Source organism: Amphibalanus amphitrite, unplaced genomic scaffold (assembly GCF_019059575.1).
Source record: "Amphibalanus amphitrite isolate SeventyFive unplaced genomic scaffold, NRLGWU_Aamphi_draft 000311F_arrow, whole genome shotgun sequence".
In the NCBI taxonomy this organism is placed as follows: Eukaryota; Metazoa; Arthropoda; class Thecostraca; order Balanomorpha; family Balanidae; genus Amphibalanus; species Amphibalanus amphitrite.
In genome coordinates, this window is record NW_024881806.1 from 161,958 (window position 1) to 184,351 (window position 22,394).

A 22,394-nucleotide genomic window follows, 5' to 3' on the forward strand; every position below is an offset into this window, starting at 1 on the left:
GGAGTCCAAAACGACTTTTGCACGGCACCCTACTAACTGGTCTCCAACCGTGTACCAAATTTGAGCGCAATCGGCCCAGCCGTTCTCGAGATCTGGAAACGCCCCCTGCACGTGCGCACGTGCAGTAGCACCCTAACCGCAACACATGGGAATGCATTGCCTGGTGGGTGCCTACCTGTATGCCAAGTTTCAGCGAAATCGCCCCAGTAATTACCGAGTTACTGAAATGGGAACAAATTTGGCACCTCTTATTGTTGTATTTTGCACGTGCACTGGGGGTGACCCACATGCATCTAGACTATCCTATTTTGGGTAGAAGGGATGCTGCTACCCTACAAAAATTACCGCAAGTCAATCGCCCAAGCGGCTGCTGAGATATGAGCCTCTCAAAATCACTACTTTTGCAAAACGGCTTGAACACCCTTGACTTTTCACGTGGCACGTGCCACGACGGTCACTGAGATGTATCAAAAGTAGTCAATTACGGGGTAGAAGGGATGGGGCTACTTAACAAAAAAGACCGCAGGTCAATCGGTCCAGCGGTTGCAGAGATATAAGCCTCTCAAAAGCGTTACAGGCCGGGCCGGGCCGGGCCGCTCATACTGAGATTTTTCCGTTATATTGAAAAGACTCACTTCGCTCGCTGCGCTCGCTCGCTCGTAATGAAGGCAACATTTTTTTTTAAAATGTGCAACATTTTTTAACGCCAGTGTGAGCCCTTATGATTTTTATGTGAATTGTAATGGTTTGGCTTGGGTTACATACTCGTCCTAATTTACAATTTATAAGATCAGTCGGATCCCTTTGCTCCAAAATTAAACCACACCTCAGCCACTTCACAAGGCCAGAGGCGTTAGCAACAGCGCCAATTTCGGGGAGGCGGTAAAGCGCAGTGGCCGTCACATCTCCCTAATTCAGCGTAAACCGCCGTAAAAAACGCCCAAAGCACTTCCAGCTTAAACAAGCACTGGGAAGGTCAGGCGTCGGTGGATAGGTACTTGTACTTTGAAGCAGAGTGCAGGAGTCTCTTCTATCTCTCAGACTAAAGCAGACTACATTGCACAGACTGAGACGTAGACTGAGCCACATACTTTGCCATGACTTTTTAGTTACGGCAACAGTGTCAAATAAAGTAGCCGTTCATCCTAGAATTTGTACTGGGCAGCATCAAAGCAGCAGTTCGCTGCTCTGCCTGAACTGAACTGACCATCCGACTCGAATGTTACCGCTGTTGCGGCTTTGAACAAAAAAAAAAAAAACTCTTCAGAAGAATGTAAGACGCCGACGGCACCTCAAATAATTGTATCAATTTACAGGTAACGAGGTAGATTCTCCTTTGATACAGTGACCGCCGGCCCTGGAATGATAAGTACCCTCTATTCCCTGGCCGTTTTCTCCAGTCGGCCTTGACACCATTAGTCTCTCGGGAAACCGCCCGCTCTCGGTCCGTCTTCGCCGCCATTTTCCCTGTCCCAAATTCCGGCGGGCGGCACAGCCTATCGGAAATGCGGGTAGGCCTATGGCGGGTGGAATTGGACGGCGGACGGTCGGCAGGGGATGGTTTCCATGGAAACGGGTTAGCCCGGTGTCCCTCGGCCGCCATCTTACCTTTGTTTACGCCTCCTCCGTTGACATCTGCCCCCATCTTCATCTGAAACGGACCGAATGACACGTTAGAACGCATGTGAGGGGCGGACTGACACATTATCCAGTAGCTCCAAGGACCAGACTCGGTATGTCCAGGCATCTTGTTACACACATGGCACTTGGTAAGGAGGGGGGGGGGGGGGTTCTGTGGTCACAAGAGAAGGGAAAGGGGGCTGTCCTGCGTGCTGGTCAGTGGAAGGGAAAGGTATTTCAGGCTGGCTCTGGGCGGTTACTGACGGGGAGGGGTTGGGCTGTCGGGCGGTCCGCTCGCTGGTAGGGGAGGAGAGGGGTAGTTAGGTGGGTTGATTAGGGTAAATTCGCTGGAGAGAGGGGGGACAGGGATGACTAGTTAGTCAGCCGTGGGTCGGTTGAGTACTGAGTAGGGCAGTCTGGTGAGTGGTGGGCTTCAGAGGGGAGGGGCGGCCGTCGGGGTAGCCTGGCGGGCCGCGGGTGGAGCGTTGCTGGCTCGCCGCCGTGGGCCAACACCGCCGGCCGGCATTTTTTAACCTCGGCAATGGCTCCGGCGGCGCGGCACCGGACGGGGTAGCGGCTGTATTTTTAGACCCGGGGGTCTCAGAAGGTGGCTGTAAACAGTGAGCCGACCGTGGCGGCCGGCCGGGCGACCCAGACGGGTAAAAAACGCCAGCGGAGATCAGTGGGAGGCGATCAAACCGAGCAGCCAGACAGGGCGACCGGTGGGGAGGAGTGAAATGGGTGGTAGGAATGGGTGGTAGGAATGGAGTGGCGAGGTTGACTGGATGGTGTAGTGGAATTGCTAGAATAGCGGGGCGGGAATGGGTGGAATTATTTGTGAATGGTGAGCTGAGTGAACCGAAGAACGTTTGCAATGCATGCATCACTTCAAACCCACCAGTAACCAACATGAACGTTTCATGGTATAACATTGCGGCACTCCATAAGTCCCCTCCACTCCAATCAGCCGTGGTCCCTTCCCTTGATGATGCAATGAAGTCATGGATAGCCGGGACTTTCATGAGTACCTACCGAGAAGCTGTACTTGCCCACATTACGATTCACAACTTATGGTTACTGAACAGGAATGGCATCCCTTACATTTCACTGCACTGAACATTTGATGCTAAGCACAAACCATGTTTGCGGTGTAAACTGGCGACTCGCGACTAGCGCTCTGCATGTTTCAACATAACTCTGTCCGGGTAAACCTAATGTCAGTGGCTATGTCCAATGGAAAGGTGAACAGCTTGTTTGATGAGCCATGAGTATGTTTGTGCTACGTGGAGCGAAAGCATGTGTTGAGATACCAACGTCGCAAAAGAAAGCCAGAATGATGAAAACTGGACGGCATTAACAGCGTAAGTTCAGGAGTGCCGCTTGGATGGTGCCAGACATAATATTCCACGCCTACAGATATTCACATATCTGTAGATTTCAACCACTTAGTTTACTGGTTTATCATTTAAATTCAAGCTAATTGGCTCTGCTAATACATTCGGCAATGCTGGAAAAATAATTTGTGTAAATAGAGCATCACAAATGAGACCAGTTATGTTTCTCGACTCACATTTACAACGTGTCTGCAGCGGGAGGGCTCGTGAGCACGCCTGTTTCCCACACTAATCGTATGCACCATTTACTGTGATCAGTCAGGGCCAACCAGTCTGGCAATCAAGCGTCCAGCGATTCCAATGATGCGTCACAAGATGTCACGTGTCTATTTATTATCATCTCTTGAAAAAAACTACAAAGCTATAGCCAGTCAAATACTTGTGAATTCTGCCTTATAACACGGCTATACAACATTTTTTAAAGTTTCTGACAAATGTGGCAATAAGACAAAGGACAACTGAGACAGCCCTTCCCCCCCCCCCCTCCTCCTCCCCTCTGAGCTCACCTCTCCGTTGACCCACGGGTAGTGGACCTCGTGGTGGCCCATCTGTTCTGCCACCATGGAGACCCAGCTGTGGAAGATGCCCTGGGGCGCTGTCTGACCGGGCAGAAGACCCCCGGCGGCGCCCGACACGCTCGGGGCCCCGCCCTGGGCCCCGGCTGGGCCCATCTTGGAGGCATCGCCACCGCCAACGCTGGACCATAGTGCTGACTTCTGTAACAGATAGGACAGGGTGTCAGGTGGGCCGTGTTTGAAGCTGGCGTACAGCGAACAGTGAAATATTGGCTGTAAAAAAGCTAATAATCGGTTGTGCAAAGGGGCCTTTGAACATGGGCGGCGCCACCGGGGGGGACGGGGGGGACAGGTCCCCCGCTATCGAAAGTTAGGGGGGTACAGTACCCCCCTATCGGCGAGGCCCGTTCAATAGTTGATAATAGTGCATTGTAAAGTTATCCGTCGCATTTAATGCATCGTTGGTTAATCAAGGCAGGTTCTGAATAAATATTGCTGTTGGGATGTATCGCAGGGGGTCCTGGCCATCTGCAAAAGGTGTGGAGCTGTGATGCCTATGAGTTGATCGGCAGGGCCTCGGGGATCGTGCCCCCCCCCCTTTTTGGGGCGTCAGGCAGGGTTATTACCTCCCCAGCCAGACCCCATTGCCGACAAAACCAAGTTAACTGAAATTCCATAGATTTCCGTTACATATATGGATATTTTCCATTCCTAATTAGTCAAATTCAAGCATGGCAGTTCTACCACAGGAACCATTTGAAATCTATGCCATTTAACCCCAGCACTTGTGGGGAGAAGTGTTCGGATAGATCACAGGCAGGACCAAAAAAGCACGCAGTAGCTTAAGACCTTATAATTGGGTAGCATCGGCTCCCTCTCGTCAAGGGGTTCGATAGCACTCGTTTTTTTTTCTGCAAAACTAAGTTCGGTCGGCGGCCGAACGGCTGGGGGTCTAATCGAGCCCCCCCCCCCTTCTTACGTCAGCGGCTGTGAAAATGCCATTACCAGCTGTTGAAACATGGCAGTTGCTTTTGCATGAGTGCACGAAAGTGTTTTAGGTACGTGATACGTGAAAGGTTCTACATGGAAACTGAGATACACCAGCTTATCAAATTGTGCTCACTGTGGTGCGCTCGGTTTTACCTTGACTAGTCTTTGAATTCTGGGGTGAAACAGACCAGTCAAGAAACCTGTTCCATAAGGAGAGCCACTAATGCTAAAGAGATGAGGGATGAGGTTTCCAGAGACCTTCATTACCTCCCAAAGGGGGTGCCCCGCCATTTGCCAATCCCCATGCTGTGTTGTTACGATTGGAGGGTGAATATGAGAACGATGCAGGTCGTGCCAGCTCGATCATGACGAACACAATGGTGCCGACATCACAGCTCTACTGCCATTTTTGACGAAGTTAATCAACAAGTACCGGAATCCTACCCTGGGGCATTTCACCTGCAGAGGCCGCCGGACCTGAAACCCTTTCACTCAATTTTTTTGCAACGGTGCATGCGGCATGTGCGCTCGTTTTTCCCGCGAAGCTCTTGGTAAGTAAAATCCATCAGAAAGTGTGATCAAATAACGGCTGGTGACCTTCCATGACCTAGCATGACCTTTTGAGTGACCACCAATGACATGACCACTGACGGCTAGCCATTAGCTGCACCCTGCCCGTTGCATATGGATCAGGTGGTGATGTCATGATTCTGAAATTATATTGCAGTTTTGGCGCACTTGTCAGAGCAGAAGACATTCCCACTTTTCCTCCATGACTATATGATGGTGAAGCCATGAAGCTGACCAGACGTAAGATCGAAAATTTGAAAGTACGAAACGTAAGAATAGTTGACACTGCTACTCGACACTGACCGACCGGTCGGGAACTTCCCGCCTCCGGATTTCCAGCCGGACACCCAATCCACTCGGCCACGCGGCCAGTATCCCTAAGCAATTCGCAGCTTGTAGGAAACCAGCTTTGAGTTGGCAAGACTGCAAATTTTGATTTAGAGGCAAGGATGCTTGAAAAGGTGATCGATCTTAGGTGTCCTAGGATAAGTTTGGAAACGGGATGCACCATTCGATGTGTTTTGGGCTTTGCCAAGTTTCGCGGCGTTACGTGCCTCGTTTTTTTTGCATACACGATCAGTATCTACTTTCGGGATTTTCGGACAGCTACAGTCCCCGTCCCCCCCTATCGAAAACCCGTGCCGCCGCCCCTGCCTTTGAATTATGCAGTCACCTAGAAAATTGTTTTTGTTCATAATTTAATGCGCTTTGTCAGTATTTGCCGACCACCGTGTTTCAACAATTATTTGTGCATATTTTATAAGTTGATTATAGTCAATAAGGAGAAACTGCTATGTCATATTGTACGCCTGAATACAGTAATGAGGACATTACGAAAGCATGACTGGCAGCAACCAATGTCAAAAAGATATTATACACATTTCGCTGTTAATTGCGCGGTTTTAGTTACCATTTATATGCATGCACCTTTCACGTGCTCAAAGTGGAACAGTCATAAGTAACTCACAGTCATTCAAAATAAATATCCAAATAATACCGTATGATTTAGCGACGTCAGAAGTGTGGAACCACCCCTCCTGTTCGTCCTGCTGAAGCGCTCTGACCCCTCCCCCCCTCCCTGTCACTCCCCTCGTCGGTGACGGCGACCACGGGTCATTCTCCCTCGTCGGCGGGCGGGGCCGGGAGGAGCCAACGCGCTAGTGTGTAGCGTACGGCCTTTCTCGACCCGCTCCAGTATAAGGGTGTCGGCATCGCCAGTCGCCACACATTAGCGTAATGACCCTGGTGTTATAGCTGGTGCACCGTGCGTTTAGGCGGGCAAAATGTGGCGAAATGTGAGTAGAGGTTGAAGTTGCTCGCCATTTATTTGCGATGGCAAGCATGCAATAGCACTGCCCTTCGTGTTTTCTAAGATTGTTTTATTATTTTGCTTTACACAGGCAAGGATGTTGTATGCAATTTGAGTTGGAAACATGAAGGAGCACGAAGAAGAAATATAATCGTTACTCAACATAACTTTAAATCAAATACAAATAATTTAAAAAATGCATCACCTATGTGCAGTTCTTCTAGACGCCGTCAGCTGACACAGACACCATTTGAGATTATCTACTACACCCCCTGGCATTTAAAACCAGTCCGTCGGAGCCGGAGGCAGTTTTTGCAATTCGTTTTTCGACCCATTGTCGACGCTGGCGCTCCCCGGTTTTTACTGTTGCACAAAATCGCGTCCGACATGCCTCGCTCACACGCTTTCGATCTGAATGGCGGCACGGTGGCAGCCGGAGGTCAGGGAGGCTGTGGAATGTCATTGAATGTGTGAGGAATGTCGCCGAGTGTCGGCAATAGAAGGAAACGGTTTATTAAGCGGTTAACGATATTATGACGGCTTAGTATGATGTAAAACTACCTGTATGTAATATCTGTGAAATTATAACTTTTCTACAAAAAGGAGATTCCCAGGCATTGCCTAGTCGAGTCCAAACTAGAGTGTCCGCAGTGGCGAAGCAAGTGAGAAATTGTCATGTAAAGTTTCTCACCGCTGGGAACGGTCAATCCAAGCGGCAATGGCAACCAGCACTGGTTCAACGACCTGTGCCTGTTCGCTATGAGTCGGACGAGAGGAGAGGGTATAGCTAGATTGACATTGGCTTTGGCTAGAAGTGGCTTAGTGTGACATCGGTCCAGCAAATCCTAAACTCAGGCTGGGCTCAGTTTGGCTCACTGCTCAAACTCAGACCGACTGGATTGGCCGGCACGGTCGGCCGGCTCGGCGGCTCAGCAGACTCTGCTTAGGATGTGGCGCCGGCTCGGCGGCGAGCTCGCTTCTGCTCTGACAGCCACGCAGCTTCATGGCCTATGCAATCGATCCACGCAGTTCGCCGAATTGAGGCCGACGCGGCATCCACCAGCCGGTTGGCCGTTCGCCCGTCACTGATCGCTAAACGAGCGAGGTTATTGGATCTTTTCGCTAGTTGGATTGCCCTGCATTTCATGGGTCGTTCCATATTTCAGTCATGCAGTCATGCATTGTGACGTGCGCAGTGCGCGTGCACGACGTAGTAAATGCGTGCAAATTGTAGGTTACTCATTACAATGTGCACGTCTGACGTTCTTGCAGAAAGCGGTTCGCTGTATTGTTCGTGTCGAATATAGTCAAAGCTGGAATTTGTGAATGGTGTGACTGCGAGTAACTGATTAACCGTTACGATACTTCACGGACGCATGCCCAAGTGCATGCAGCTAAGCCTTCCACAGTTTCAATTTATTCAGACCCAATGCCCTTCCTCACCTCCCTTCCCTTACCGGACAGATATTTCCCAGTGATCCCTCCATCACGCTAACTCAGGCCCATCAGTCCCTCTCATCCATTGTCCCAACTCCCACTACCTTCCCGTTGTCCCCGTCACTCTGCCTGTCCAATTAGGCCCCTTCCACCTCGCTGGCGGCCCCGGTCAGCCTAGTTTTCTCGGTCACCGCCAGATGGCTAATTCGCAGCCCACAGCCGCTAACGGTATCGTTTTTCAGACATCGTGCGCACCCTCAGGGCGGCCACGAAGCGGCAGTGGTCGCCCCCAGGCGGACAGCTTTTTGTTGGCACAAATGGCGCGCCAGTTGGCGCAATGTGAAGTGGCGTACTGGTCGGTTCGGAGGGTCGCTCTCTTTTATACTCCTCCTTCACTCTTTCGTCTCTCGTTGCTTGCTGTTCTGTCCTGCTTCTAACAGCGTCTATAAGTAGGCGGCACATTTATGTGTCCTCTTTCCGTACCCACTCCCCTCAAAGTCCATGCGTCTTCTGCCTCCATCTGCTCCGTGTCCAATTTCATACCCCTTCCCTGACTATCTGCCATAGCTTTTCTATCCCCATCCCCACCTTCCATCCCCTCCACTCCTTTCCTTCCCCTCCGGACGTATCATGCGTGCGGCCATGCCGGAACGGTTTCCAGTTCCGGTGTGCGGGTGACGGACACCCCATGTAGGCGCCATGAATTTGTAACCGAACCACCTCGGACTGAGAGCTGTTGCAGCGCCATTCTTTTCACGGAAGGGTGTCTCGTGATACGTGGCGGGAAGCTTTAGAAGTTACAGCGCTTCCGGCCCTCACGGCATGTTCTTTATACGTGTTTAGTGTGCAATTTAGTGAGCTGTAGACATGGTAAGCGAAACATAGACGTTACTTGAGCAAAGGCATCTTTTGCGTTTTTTCAGCTCTTGCAGCGAGAGACATAGGCAGGGTGGCGGCAGCAAATAAAGTCAGAACCAAAGCGTTGTTCGGTGACCCAACACCTATCAGTCATAAACATAGCTAATTATTACGAGCGAGCGAGCGCAGCGAGCGAAGCGAAGTCTTTTCAATATAACGGAAAAATCTCAGTATGAGCGGCCCGGCCCGGCCCGGCCCGGCCCGGCCCGGCCCGGCCTGTAACGCTTTTGAGAGGCTTATATCTCAGCAACCGCTGGACCGATTGGCCTGCGGTCTTTTTTGCTGGGTAGCCCCATCCCTTCTACCCCGTAATTGACTATTTTTGATGCATCTCAGTGACCGTCGTGGCACGTGCCACGTGAAAAGTCAAGGGTGTTCAGGCAGTTTTGCAAAAGTAATGATTTTGAGAGGCCCATATCTCAGCAGCGGCTTGAGCGATTGTCTTGCGGTAATTTTTATAGGGTAGCTGCATCCCTGCTACCAAAGGTCGGATACTCTTGATCTATGTGAGTGACCCCCACTGCACGTGCAAAATACAAAAAGAAGAGGTGCCAAATTTGTTCCCACTTCAGTAACTCGGTAATTACTGGGGCGATTTCGCTGAAACTTGGCATACGGGTAGGCACCCACGAGGCAATGCATTCCCATGTGTTGCGGTTAGGGTGCTACTGCACGTGCGCACGTGCAGGGGGCGTCTCCAGATCTCGAGAACGGCTGGGCCGATTGCGCTCAAATTTGGTGCACGGTTGGGGACCGGTTAGAAGGGTGCCGTGCAAAAGTCATTTTGGACCCCGTTTGCACGTGCGCACGTGCAGAATGCCGCTTCCAGATCTCAGGAACGGCTGGGCCGATTGCGTTCAAATTTGGCACACCGCTAGCGACCGGTTAGAAAAGTGCTTTGCGCAAGTCCGTTGGAAGTACCCTCTCGCCCTTCCGCACGTGCAGAGCTCACTATCTCGCTCGCTCGTTCTTCGCCCAAAAGGCGTTTTACTGGTAATTGCACTATGTTTTTTTGTATAAATTCGAATTTATTACAACAATATCATTGGCATGCCGTGGGTACTGATGTCTGGCGGTCCCTTTATATCTTACAATTATAAATCGCAAATCGCAACACTCCATTGACAAGAATAACGCATAAACTAAGCGGCATACTTTCTGATTCCACCCACTTAATAGGTAATGGATTGAAGTTAATATCGTTGACTGCTAAGTGCTATGGCATGCTGCAAGCTCGTTCAAGAGAAGGTAACTAGCAAATCACTTTTAATTATCAATTAAGCGATGCGTTGACAGGGGTACTTGTATGTACGTTTAACACAAAAAAGTGGCAAAAATAATGAAGGAGCACTTACTTGAAAACGCTTCATTTTTGCAGATAGGTGCTTCATCAGATATCAAATAGAAAAAGGTCAAGTCAAGCATGCATTTGTGAAATATCATCAAATTTTATCATTCATTGGCTTATCATCCCTCATAAAAATACCAGCTACCTTGCTCATTTTTTACCCTCTACTATGTTTCTGAATAGCAGCAATGAATCACTCGGCACATGACAGGAATTGCCGGCTAAATTGTCCTCCCCTCCCCACACCGTACCAGTCGATCAATCGTGAAAATAAACTAAAAAGTACACGTGCAGGCAACGGCCGACAGCCTTCGAACGGGCGAAACATGCAGGCTGTAGACCATTACCGAAAACGTTATGTCGAGTGGACTTGCATCATGTATTTACCGAACATTTGAGCACATTGACATAGCTGGCTGTGCATAAGGCGAACTGATGGAGCGTCTATTGCGCCACAGAGGCGCTGAAGTTGAGTGTTAAACACATTAGCCGAACATTTTGTGAATGTCGTCAGGCCATTAGGCCTACCGTTGGTGATTCTTTCTTTTCTTTTCATGTTAAGCTGGTGCAAGCGTGTGGAATATTTCACTGAAGAATGGCTTCCGACGGTTCGTAAGTACTACGGACCAACAAAATACAGACAATAATGCAGCACAAAGGTCACAAGGTTCCTTTTGAAGGGGAAGGGTCATGGGGCTGTTTTGAGGGATCTCCGGTTCCGGAATATCACAAAGCTCCCGATTAGAATTGTTATGGTTTGCGTTGCAGCACGTGGCGAGCTGTTACATGCACCGCATGTTTGGATTTTTCAAAAGAGATTATTGGCCCACCCGCTTTTACATTCAGATCCTCGTGCCTCGATACTTTTAAAGGGACCCTCCCACCTTAACATTAGATTTGAGTTGAGAAAGCCAAAATGGGGTCCCTGGCTCACAATTACCGGTTTCGGCACCCACAACATCGAGAAATGCCTTAAATCGGAAATATTGAATTTCAAAATTGCAGCATTTTGATTCAGAGGGGCTAATGCTTAGGAATACCCCTCTGAATGTGTGACGTCAGCGCAGATATCTAACGATTTTTAAATGTTTGACTAAAACGTTTTGTAGCACGCGGTGGTATATGCTATTTGCGCGCAACATCTGCCGCAAACGCCGCACTTCTAAAATAAAGTCGCTAGAAACAGCGGAGATCCCAAAAAAGTAAACAAAAGTAAAAGTCTAATATCTTGAAAACCGGTGAATATTCTTCGGTGAAATTTGGTAGATATTCGTTTTCGCTCTTTCTGAACCGAGCGACATCACTTTCATGCAAATTCATAAACTTTTTTGAAGGTGGGAGGGTCCCTTTAAGTGACTTGCTTGCAGTATGTAAGGATTGATATAGAGTTTTGGATTGCATACAAACTAAAGAATCAACGGAAAATAAAGAAGATGAAAAGAATTTGTTGCTCATATCTAGAATAGTTAAAAAGACAATATATATTCGAGCCTTGCACTTCCTCAGTGGTACAAGATAACAATTGTTATCCTGTAGCAAAATACGAATGCAAGGAAGGTTGAATGTATATTGTTTTTTATTATTCTAGATATGAGTAACAGGTTATTTTCATCCTTTTAATAATCTTATCAACAATGCACAACACAACCTTCCAATATCTGAAATCCACCCAAGTCTTTAAAGATATAATTGTTTCGACTCTGACCGGCATTACCTGCTCCTCGAACGGCAGCAGCATGCCCCGCGAGGCTGCTGGCGGCGGGGGTGGTGCGGGCGCCCCAAAATAGTGCGGCTTTAGCGTGGTAAACTCCCCGACACCAACGGCTCCTCGCAGCTCCTGACCGGGCCCGTATGTCTCCTGACCGGTGGCCATGCCGAGGGCCATCAGGAGACAATCCTGAGGAGACGGCTAGCAGCCAATCACCCGCTCTTAGACGTCACCGGATCCGTTGGGACATCACGAAGACACTGAAGAGCTCACTGCTTCACGACATAGGCTCACCAGCCGCCACGGCGCGAGGGTCAGTCGATTATCACAACTACCGCTTGGAAAATTCACGGAACTATCACAAGTTGCAACGATCTTGCAGCTGTCTTTCACACGTGCTGACGTAACCCACTCAACGATCACTCTATCACTTCTTCTTTCCACTAAGATGAGTAAAAACTGTGACAATGTTTTTGCAACTCCGCGGCAGAGCGAGGGTGGCAGTGGATCAGCTCGGTCAGCACCGTGCCCAGTCTGTACCCCTTCTTTGAGCCACAGCGCCACGGCCAGTCGACACCAGACCTGAACTTGGCGGCGCCCGGCGCCCGAGGGGGTCTTTTTGCCCGCACCGCCCGTCAGCCAATCAGCGCCGCCGCTGAGCGCGCCGCAAAAAGCCGCACAAGAAGCGGCGAATGTGACGTGCAGATTAATCATATCGGCTGCATTTGGGTTAAGAAGATGCATGTCATAGAGAAAATCCGTTTCGCGGAGTTGCCATCAGCATCGTGCAATGATGTTGCTAGTCAGAGGTGAGCTCCCTCAGTTCGTTCCACACGCAGGCAGGGTCGCTGACATGAAGAGAAAGGCGTTGCGCCGCAAGGTGAATGAAAAGGGTGCCGTTTTACGGAGGACGTTTTATGTCTGTGTTGATGACTTCTTCGCGGTGCCGGCGCCTTGAGGTCAAAGAACGCGTGGCGATAAAAACGTTAAAACGGAGCTGGATGCTCCTCCTGAGGCTCGACTACAAATCTGTGCGGGATCTTTGGTGTCTATGTAGCAGTTAGAGGTGGCAGTGAGAGATCCTGACTTCGAAATAGGGGGCACCCGGCACGGTTTGCTATTTTGTACCTTTGTGTCTGTTCGGTCATAAAGATCGCAAAGGATTCTCGTCCACTAGCTCCAAAAGTAAACAACCAGCTCAGCACATTAAACAAAAGAAATTGTAACCACTTGCAATGAAGGCTAATCATTTCAGTCATGCGAAGCAACAAAGAAAACAGCACGCATTATTTCATTTTAATCACTAGCGGGTAGGTATTACTGGCCCATTTTGCCTGCATGTGTGCCGGGTATCCATTGTGTTTGATGCATCCTCCTCTGTCGCGCGCGCCGGCCGGCCGTGGAGGTGACACATGCTCCCCACAAACGGTATCCCTGCCGCTCGGCGTTGGAGCACCGACTGCAGCACGTTATTGCACTTGCAACTAATTGGTCCCGCCGCCGGATCAGCGCGGCTTATACGCACCGGCACACGCCAGGGAGGGAGGTGGTGGCCGAAAACCTCCTATTCAGTGACAGTGCTGCTGCCTGCTGCAGTGCACAGAGGGGTCCGTGAGGCAGATGGTTGTTCGTACTAAGCTTTGTTAGGGGGTGGTTGATTGGGAAGTGACAGGCACTTATCGACCCTCACTGGAGTTGCAGCAACTGGTGTGCGCTGTATGGGTCGAATCTAGTCTCACTGGCTGTGTCTTTCCCCATGATGCCCTCCCCCAGCCTCCAGGGTATGGGGCTTACCTGAGCGAACCCAGTGAACGGTGTCAGTCATCCAATCCTCCCCCTCGCTCCCTCCCCATCGCTGTCCGTCGATGTCTCACAGCCCGAGGGCAGGCTTTTTGCCCGGTCACGTGACCGTCACAGCGTCATGCGCCGGTCACCCCTCTCCCCCTCCCCTGTGCACCCCACCCCACCGGGGCTGGGGGTCTGGCTTTTTATCGCCGGCAAGTCGCGCCTAATATTCCACTTCCGGGCCGCGAACGAAAATGGCTCGCCCCTTCCGCTGAACGCTGGTGTCGGTGGCAGGACGCTGGTGCTGATAGGAGGACTCTGGTGCTGATGGGATCTGGTGCTGGTGAATGACTCATTTACTGATGGTTGAAATGCCGTACCCACGACCGGTACTGCAAGTGACCATGCCTTCTCACATGCTTGCGTTTAGAAGGCGACCTGCTCCGAACAGACATTTTGTCAATACAATCTACGTGTTCTTTGTTCCACTCGCTATGCTGTCGTCACCAGTCGATGGTCTCGGTCCATGACCTCTGTTCTATGGTCCCTGAAAACCTTATGCCTGCTTTTGGTCGCTAGGCTCCGATTTCAGACCTCAAGTCTTTGGTCACTAGTCACTGGCCTCTGCTCAACAGTCACCAATCGCTGGTGCCCGGTCTTTGGTCACTAGTCTCTGGTCCCTGGTCCACAGTGACCGCTCGCTGGTGCCCGGTCACTCCGTGTCGCCGCCGGCCGGTCGTTTGGACCGTCGATGGCCGTTCTCTGGTCGCTGGCCGTCTTTTTGCGGCCCCGTTCGGAGCGAGTTTTTGTCCAGTGGCCACTGGCCTGGCCTGGTCGGCGCCGCGCAGTGCCGCCGATCACTGGCGAGTCTGTGCGACGTGCAGCTTTCTCTGGCAGTGCAGCGCCTTAGGTCACTGACCCGCACCTGTCCTTGCGTCACGAGAGAGGTCACCACTCACCACCTCAGCTGGGAGGGCATAAGAGGAGGGTTTGAGATTGCGGATGTCCTCAGCGTGCGCCTCCTGCCTCCGTTGACTCTAACGGATTCGGGAGAAGTTTGAAAATTAATGAAATCAATGTCTATTTTAGAACAGGTTAGGCCATGGAGACTTACATCCGCTTCATGCTTGAAAGACTATTTCAGATGGCTTTGATTAGAAACTGCCTGATGACACATGCATTTCCGAACAAAGAAATGGTAAATAGTTCAGGCTAGAAACCAACTTCTGTGCTTGTTTTGAGTTATTTCTTCTTAGCCCTCACTTGCTAGAATTTTTAGAGTAACCTAATAGCAATATTTATTTAGGATCAGTGTAATAATAAATGTATTCATGCATAAGCAAAACTCAAGCATTTGTTTCAAGCAGAGATTGTCCAATATTTTCAGTGCCCATGAACGTTACATAGCTAGAGTACCTACCATGGACCAAATTATAATACCTCGATATTGCATTGCGTATCTCCCCTCCCCGCCACTCGGCGCGTGGCTACTCTCTCCCTCCCCCTCTCTCCCCCTCGCCACCTCCTCTCTCCTCTCTGTGACCGACTGTTGCCACCCCCGTCGTTCGATCGCCTGCGGGCACCACGTGGTGGCGCCCCACCCCCGCCGGCGCCGACGGCGTCTTCGTTCTTCCTCGGGTTTTTACCCGGCTGCCATTGACCTCGACTGATGCCCGCGGGCGCGTCACCGCCTTTGTGCCGCGCGCGCGCCAGTGGCCCACGTGGCGAGGACGGTCGATACCACGCGCTCGCACGCACACCGCCGCAGTCGACGCTACTCTGCTCTTCCGACTCGGACTGACCGACGCGTCGGCGGCGGCGGCGGCGGCAGGGCAGTGCCCCCGTCGGCCGGCCTCGCCGGGCTGTAGCTCGCACAGCTCGACGCGAGCTAGAAACTCAGAGCTGAGAAGCTCAGAGATAGAAGCCCCACAAAATCCGCACGGTGCCCAAATCCAGCAAGGAAAACGTGAGGGGATCGGACCGGTGCAGCTTTGGTGCCATGGGCATACCAAGCGCGGTTAAACATATGGGAAGAAAGCCGGGCCGGTTGCGCTGTCAGAACTCCGGGCAGAGTGGCGTCGGCTAGGGAGTAAGGCTAGTGTGTAGTTAGACTGATAAGATTAGATAGCTGAACAGGAATACATAGTCGTTGGGATAAGAATGTGACAGACAGACACTCATAGCGAACAACTAACTGTTGTGTAGGAAGTACGCACTGATAGTACGCATTGATAGGATGTAAATAATTATTTATTATCAACAAGAATATATGTAGACTGGAAGTTATGGGTGTAACTTGCTGTACAGAATTGCATGGTTGTTGCAAAACATCATGTTACTTACTCAGTCTTGTTGCAACGTTTCATAAAATTATTTTGGTATTCTCTTAGATCGTCCAAGAACAGAACTTCGCTATAGATACTAATAGGGCTTCCTAGGCTCTGTTACAAAGGACATTGCGTTTTGAAACTCTTTGTCTCCGACCACGTATGTAGGTACCCTCGCGCTACAAATAGCAAGCAGACAAAACTATAGCGTGTCTTTTTCACGTATCTGCATAATTCCATTTTCCACTAGCGCTGGACTATGCCTGAGTTTACGCGCGCGGATTTCTGGTCTGTAGTTTGATATATATTCCTGGATTACCTGCGTATTACGTGACTGAATGGAACGGTGGCCCCTGTAATATCGATCGAGGTTATGCTTATTCCAATTAGTTCCCGAGGGACGAACAAAGAGCTCTGCACTACGCCGAGTGCTTTGTTTCTGTACCTATAAGCTTCGTGCAATGGAAAAAGCTGTTAAAATGTTGCTGAGCTGGTAAAAAAAAACTGTCCAGAGTCACGGAATTCAGTAATTTTCACTGACGTTTCAGACTAAGCTCCTCATAGGACATAAGGTGATAGGGAGCCTCGAGTACCTTTTTTTGGCAAAGGAAGTGCGTTATGTTTAATTCTCGGGCCCCCAAAGGAGATATTGACCGTACCTGCTTACAAATTGCCTTAGAAGAAAGCATTACAAAGAGTTTACAATTATCACCAAAGAAACATAAAAAGGTTGTTGGTTTTGCCATGTAAGGTGCAGCAATTAATAGTGAAAAGGGTCAAAGGATATAACCCCTTTTTGTAATTCCGTTGTTAAAGCTTATTTGTCGACAAATTAATATATTTTACTCAACTTCACAATGCATCAAAAATGCCCACTTAAGTGCTACACCATCAAGGACAGATATCGCAAAGACCCACCCACAACCTCCCTGACCCGACCTCTTCCCTCTCCAGACTCCACAGGACGACCCATAGCCTGCACCGTCCATGTCCGCTGCAGCTAATAATATCGATGAGTCTAACAAAGCCTAATTAATTGGCAGCCTGTCAGTCCAAGTTGGACTCATTATTTCGCAGCAGAGTGACATGGCAAACACGGCGGTGCGTTCGCATTGGATCGGAGTTTAGGATTTGTCTTTCAGTCTGTTGTTGAGTCAAGGCTCATTGGAATCGCTCATAGCATTGAATGATCGAATGCTGATCATCCCTGAGGCGTGGGGTATTTTTATGATCAAGGTATGAGGGAAATAGTGCAAAACGTATTTAGTAGTACTTGCCAGGCTGCACTTAGAGTGAAGTACATCCCGATTCCTGACCCGCAATCTTCACTTCCTCCTAAAGTGAGGCGTTGCCCGATGAACAATTTAGGGACAATAAATACGTGTTCCAGAACCAATCAACCACTGGCTCTGGGCCAAATGGGTCAAATCCCTTGATACTACGACAACCCCTGTTTAGTATGAGTCAACGGGCTGGATTCACTCCAACATGCAAAAACGAGCCAGGCCAAGTGCCGAACATTGCAACGAGCACTATCGCGCCTGCATCCTTTGGTAACAAAAATAGATCACTGAAAATGGAGCTAGAATTCCATCAAACAGTTATCTGCAACTGCACTTCTATCAAAGCTCGGTAACATATGGAAGTGGTGAGTACTGAGTACCCTGGCCGGTATGCCGGGACGCCACTTGTTGCACCGGGTCGGTGACCCAGTGGGACGTGCACCATTCACAGCATGCACACAGTGAGCGACGGGACCGCCTCCGGCTGGCAGTGACGGCTCACACCCACCCTACCGACCGCCACCGCCGCCACCTCCGCCGAAACCCATCAGAGACCCGGCCCAAAATACCCTCCGCGTCACGGGCAGTCCGTCGGCCCGCCCGTCGGCCCCGCCGGTCACGACGAGCCGTGACCTCGACTCACCCCGAGTAGCCTCAGGAAGGCCAGCATGTAGGTCTCATAGTCTACGATGGGTTGCGCCTTGGTCGCCAGCTTGCCGCCCGGTCCGCACCCCGCCGCTGCGCCGGCCCGACTCAGCCCGGCCAAATTTCAACATTTGCAACGTTGCAGGCCCATGGCGCGCGGCGGCGCAGCGGTAGATCGATATGGCGGGCTTTTTATTTCGGCGCCGCGCCGCCCGCCGACCCGACGCTGCCAGTGCGTGTTGCAGGGCAGTGCAGAAGGGTCAGGGAGAGAGGACAGAGAGAGGTCAGAGAGAGAGAGAGAGAGAGAGAGAGAGAGAGAGAGAGAGAGTGAGAGAGAGAGAGAGAGAGAGAGAGAGAGAGAGAGAGAGAGAGATCAGGAAAAGAGGAGTCAGGGAGAAAAGTCAGGGAGAGAGGGGTCAAGGCGAGAGAGGTCGAGGAGGAGAGGGGTTAGGGAGAGAGGTCAGGGGGAAGGAGAGAGAGAGAGAGAGAGAGAGAGAGAGAGGGGGGGTACGGGGAAGATGGGTCAGGAGGAGAGGGGTAAGGAAGAGAGGTCAGAAGGGGAGGGGTTAGGGAGAGAGGGGTCAGGGCTGAGAGGTCGAGGAGGGATGGGTGGGAGAGAGGAATCAGGGAGAGGGGTAAATGTTGGGGAACTCTTCGAGTGCAGGTATTTGGACATGGAGGTTGAATGATTTAGGACAATAAGAATGGTCACAGAAGGAAAAAAGACCGAAAGGTCTGGGCAATTTCGGAAGCTCATTGCAGAAGACAAATCAAATTTATTTAAAATGTAAAGCAGAAATGACTATAGGAAAAGTCGTACGGTGTCTGTTTTGTCTACCCCCCCCCCCCTCCCACCAGGTTGAGGGTTGAGTTGTTGAGTTCCAACAGGATTTTCTCCTTATCGATGCGGAATCTTCATGGATTACTTTAGTACTCTTTTACCAGATAAAAACCTAGTGTGCTGAATAACAATATTCATTACCACTACGGTAAGACGCTGCCAAAATAACTATGGACCATGCACAGCTGACTGGAGTAGACGGTTCCATGGCAGGGTGGGAATGCTATCGACCATGGCCTTGGCATTGGGCGGCGTTTTTTACGCGTCTGCTCCATGATCGCCAGACAGAGGAAAAACTCCCGACGCCGAAAAAACGGCAACACAAAAACTCTGGGCCAATGTCATCGGGCGGCGGCCAGCTGATGCCGCTGTCTGCGCCAGTTTCGTCTCCTGGCAACAGACGCTACCTGGCAACCGACTGATTTCACCTGGAAACGAACTGACCTATCTGGCAACAGTGGGTATTATTCTCACGCGGCCTTTCCATTGCAAGTATTTTTTTCATTTGTATTCTGGCGCTTTGCTCAGCACAACATATTTTTCAAAAATATTTCCAAGTAATTCTACTTTTCAAAATTATGGAAAATATAAGCATTTACCTAAAAGTACTTCAACTGGAAAAGTTTTGACCTCAAAGTTCAATAAAGTGATATTTCGATAACTTTGAGCAAGTCGTCACTCGTCACACTTTTTGTATCATCACTTACGGATGGACATCTTGAAAAGCGCTAGCCTTACGTCTTCATCTACCCAGCTCCCTATCCCGCCTCAGCCGGCCTATCTCCCCGCACGGCCCACGTTGAACCCGCGCGGAGCCCGCGCGCGGGCCGGCCGGCCGGCAGTGGCGCTGCGTCGTGGCCGCCGCGGTTTTTGCTGCCGTGAACCGGCAGGGTTTCCGACACAACAGGTGTTAGACTGCGTGAAAAACGGCGCGCAGACAGCTGCCTCACCGTCTCCGGCACATGTATGCACGTTGTGTACAGCTGGTGTAGGACACCCCCGCCCCTCCGCCGCTGCCGGGGCCCCTCGGCTTTACCGCCGTCCTTCAGTTCGACACCCGCCGCAGTCCTTCCGGGGACCGAGTCTCTAATGGCGCCCATACCTACATACATGCTGGCATGGGCGCTACATCCTTAGGCAAACGATCCAGCATGAAAGCAATGCTATTGGATGGGGACTGTGTTTAGTGACATATGTGGCTTGCGTTTTTTTTTTCGTGCTATTTTTATTTCAAGGTGAAGCGAGTGATTTTATATCGACAAAACTCATGCAATGCTTGATATTTCACTAAAATACACAAAGCATGACGCGTTTTAATCTAAAATGATAAATTTGCTCCGTTCCAAAGTACCCTACCGACATTCTTATACGGTTTGGACCGAAGTCGGTATGAGTATTGACGTCAGTACGACACGCTTATGTAGGTGGGTGGTTCCAGAGTATCGCAATTCAAAGGCGCCCTCGTGAATGGGGCTTCAATAAGTCACGCCAGTTAGCACTGCTACTTTTTTATTTCATTATTTATGCACTGAATCGCCGGAAAGGGTTAGCTTTTTGCCTGGATACGGTCTATAAGCAAGAGCTGTGTCTGACCATGCAGTAGTTACCTCAAATGAAGCTCGCTGTTCGCTGGGTGAAATCCCACACATGCCAGTGTGACATCTCGGTATTCGAATGGATATGCAACATGGTGCGGGCTTTTTTACGGCCATACCAAACAGACCTTTCTTGGAACATTTCTTCACACGTGGGTGGCGTGATTAAAGCATGTTTCCGCATTTGCCGCCAACTGATGCGACACTCCTCAGCGAACAACAGCCAGAAGTAAAATTACTTAATCGACGGAACACAAAAGGCGGCGGCTGCAAGGATGTCCACTGTCCAGCCGCTCGTTAACATCGACGACCACTAACGAACACCGGAAATACAACGCACATTGATGATGATCCTATACCGACGATGGGACCTTTCAATGATCATCCGAACGGGCTCTTTATTACAGCGATGCAGCCATTGAGCCAGGCACCGAGAGCCGCGGAGGGGTAGGCGGCGCTAGATGTGAAGGAAAATGTCAGGAAGGGCGTCATCCGCACCGGCGCCGCTGTCATCGGTCGTGAGAGAGCTGTCGGAGGCAAAAACTGGCCTCGGTGGCGGCGCGGCGCGGCGGCGGCGCGCTCCACCAGCCGCCTCCGGCAGCCCCAAACACAGTCCAGCCGGCAGGATGCCCCAGCGGCGGTATACAATGGCCGGCCGGGCCGCGGCGCCATGGCTCCTCCACCAAAAACTGGTCCGGCCGGTCGCTGCGGAAAAATGCACCGGCCAGACGACGGCGGGCCGCGCGCCATGCGGCGTCCACGTCTTGTGATCGACAAACATCTGGCCGCGCTATGAGAGGCGGCCGTTTGAAAATTCAATGCGGACAACAAGCCCGGCGGCGGCGGCAAGGGGAAAAGCTCGCCGACGGAAGCGGGCCCGCGTCCGGTCAGAACAAAGCCGGCGCAGACGGCACCCGCCGTTCCCACGGCTCTCCTCCTGTGTCGGCGGCGACGGCTCTACATCGCCGCTTATCTTTGAAGCCTAGGATGCACCGAAACCCGTTGAAGCCTTGGTGCTGGCGCACGGCGTCCTGGCCACCACGAGCCGATGCAAGCCGCGCTGCAGAGGTGAGTTGCACGGCGTGCCTGGCCTGGTAGACTGCGCCGCAGAACTCAGCTGTCTGCGGGACAGTCTAACTCCCAGGCAAACGTCGGCTGCCGGCTAATGCTGCACAGTATGTACCCACCCGCACCACACTCCGCCGTAACATACCATTGCGGTGAGAAAATCAGCGGGTTATTGTGGACACTGGTGGACGACTTTTGTCATTGCAGCAAATAAAACGTGCTCGATATACCCTCCACAAAGGAATTCACCTGTCGGTAGCGGCGTGTTTCACACCGGCGATCGCTTCCAATGGGTGCATTGTGCGCGGGAAAGGCTTTTTGTTGGCGGCCTTCTTGTCGGACGCCAAAAACGGCCTCTATCGGCGCCGTTTTTGCCGCACTTCTTGCTCGCAGCAGCCACAAAACGACGCGGCAACGGCGGCCGGCGGCGGCGAGGCGGGACGCGGGTCGACAGCCGCCAGAGAACGCCTCGAAGTTCAAGGTTAGCTGAGGGGAACGCCGGGCACCGGGGAAAGCGCTGTCTGGGAGGGTTTGTACTGCCGCGGCCCGCAGGGGAGCCTGCCGCGGTGGAAAGGGTGGCCAGATGGTGGGTGAGGTGTTCCGACGGGAGATAGTAGCTCCGGTCATAAATATGTTCTCTGACAGTCAGATGCAGAGAGTGAAAGAGGGAAGCGCCATAAGGTTTTCGTGCAGCGTGTTGGCACAGTTTCGATGACTTTTTCAGACATACCTAAGAGGTTGTTGAGCTATTGTCTAAAGAAATGATTCTTTATATTGGGACTACTTTGATGGGTCCGTTTTACTATAAATGATTTATAACAGCCAATAGTAGAGCACTTCATGGATAGGCTTTTTAGGATCCGGCCCGGCCCATATCCGGCAAGTCATATCCAGATCCGCCCATTATCCGCCTTTCTTTGAATATCAGAATCCGGCCCACCCATGGCCCGTATTGCAGCCAAACTTCCAAAAAATATCCGTAATAATCCGTTTCACCAATAACTGGTTTCACCCAAAACTGGACTAACAAATTCAATCTAA

At 51.0% G+C, this 22,394-nt stretch overlaps 1 protein-coding gene across 1 annotated transcript in view; it reads right to left on the minus strand.

Moving 5' to 3' along the window:
- LOC122388168 (zinc finger protein squeeze-like) overlaps positions 1-17,958 on the minus strand; it is a 57,151-nt gene extending 39,193 nt beyond the window's left edge. Inside the window, exons 1-3 of the mRNA XM_043379017.1 lie at positions 17,848-17,958; positions 3,521-3,730; positions 1,609-1,651 (exon numbers count right to left, since the gene is read on the minus strand). Coding sequence (XP_043234952.1) covers positions 1,609-1,651; positions 3,521-3,730; positions 17,848-17,874 — 280 coding nt within the window. The 5' untranslated portion in view covers positions 17,875-17,958. The remainder of the gene's footprint in view (positions 1-1,608; positions 1,652-3,520; positions 3,731-17,847) is intronic.
- Between the last annotated feature and the right edge of the window lie 4,436 nt (positions 17,959-22,394).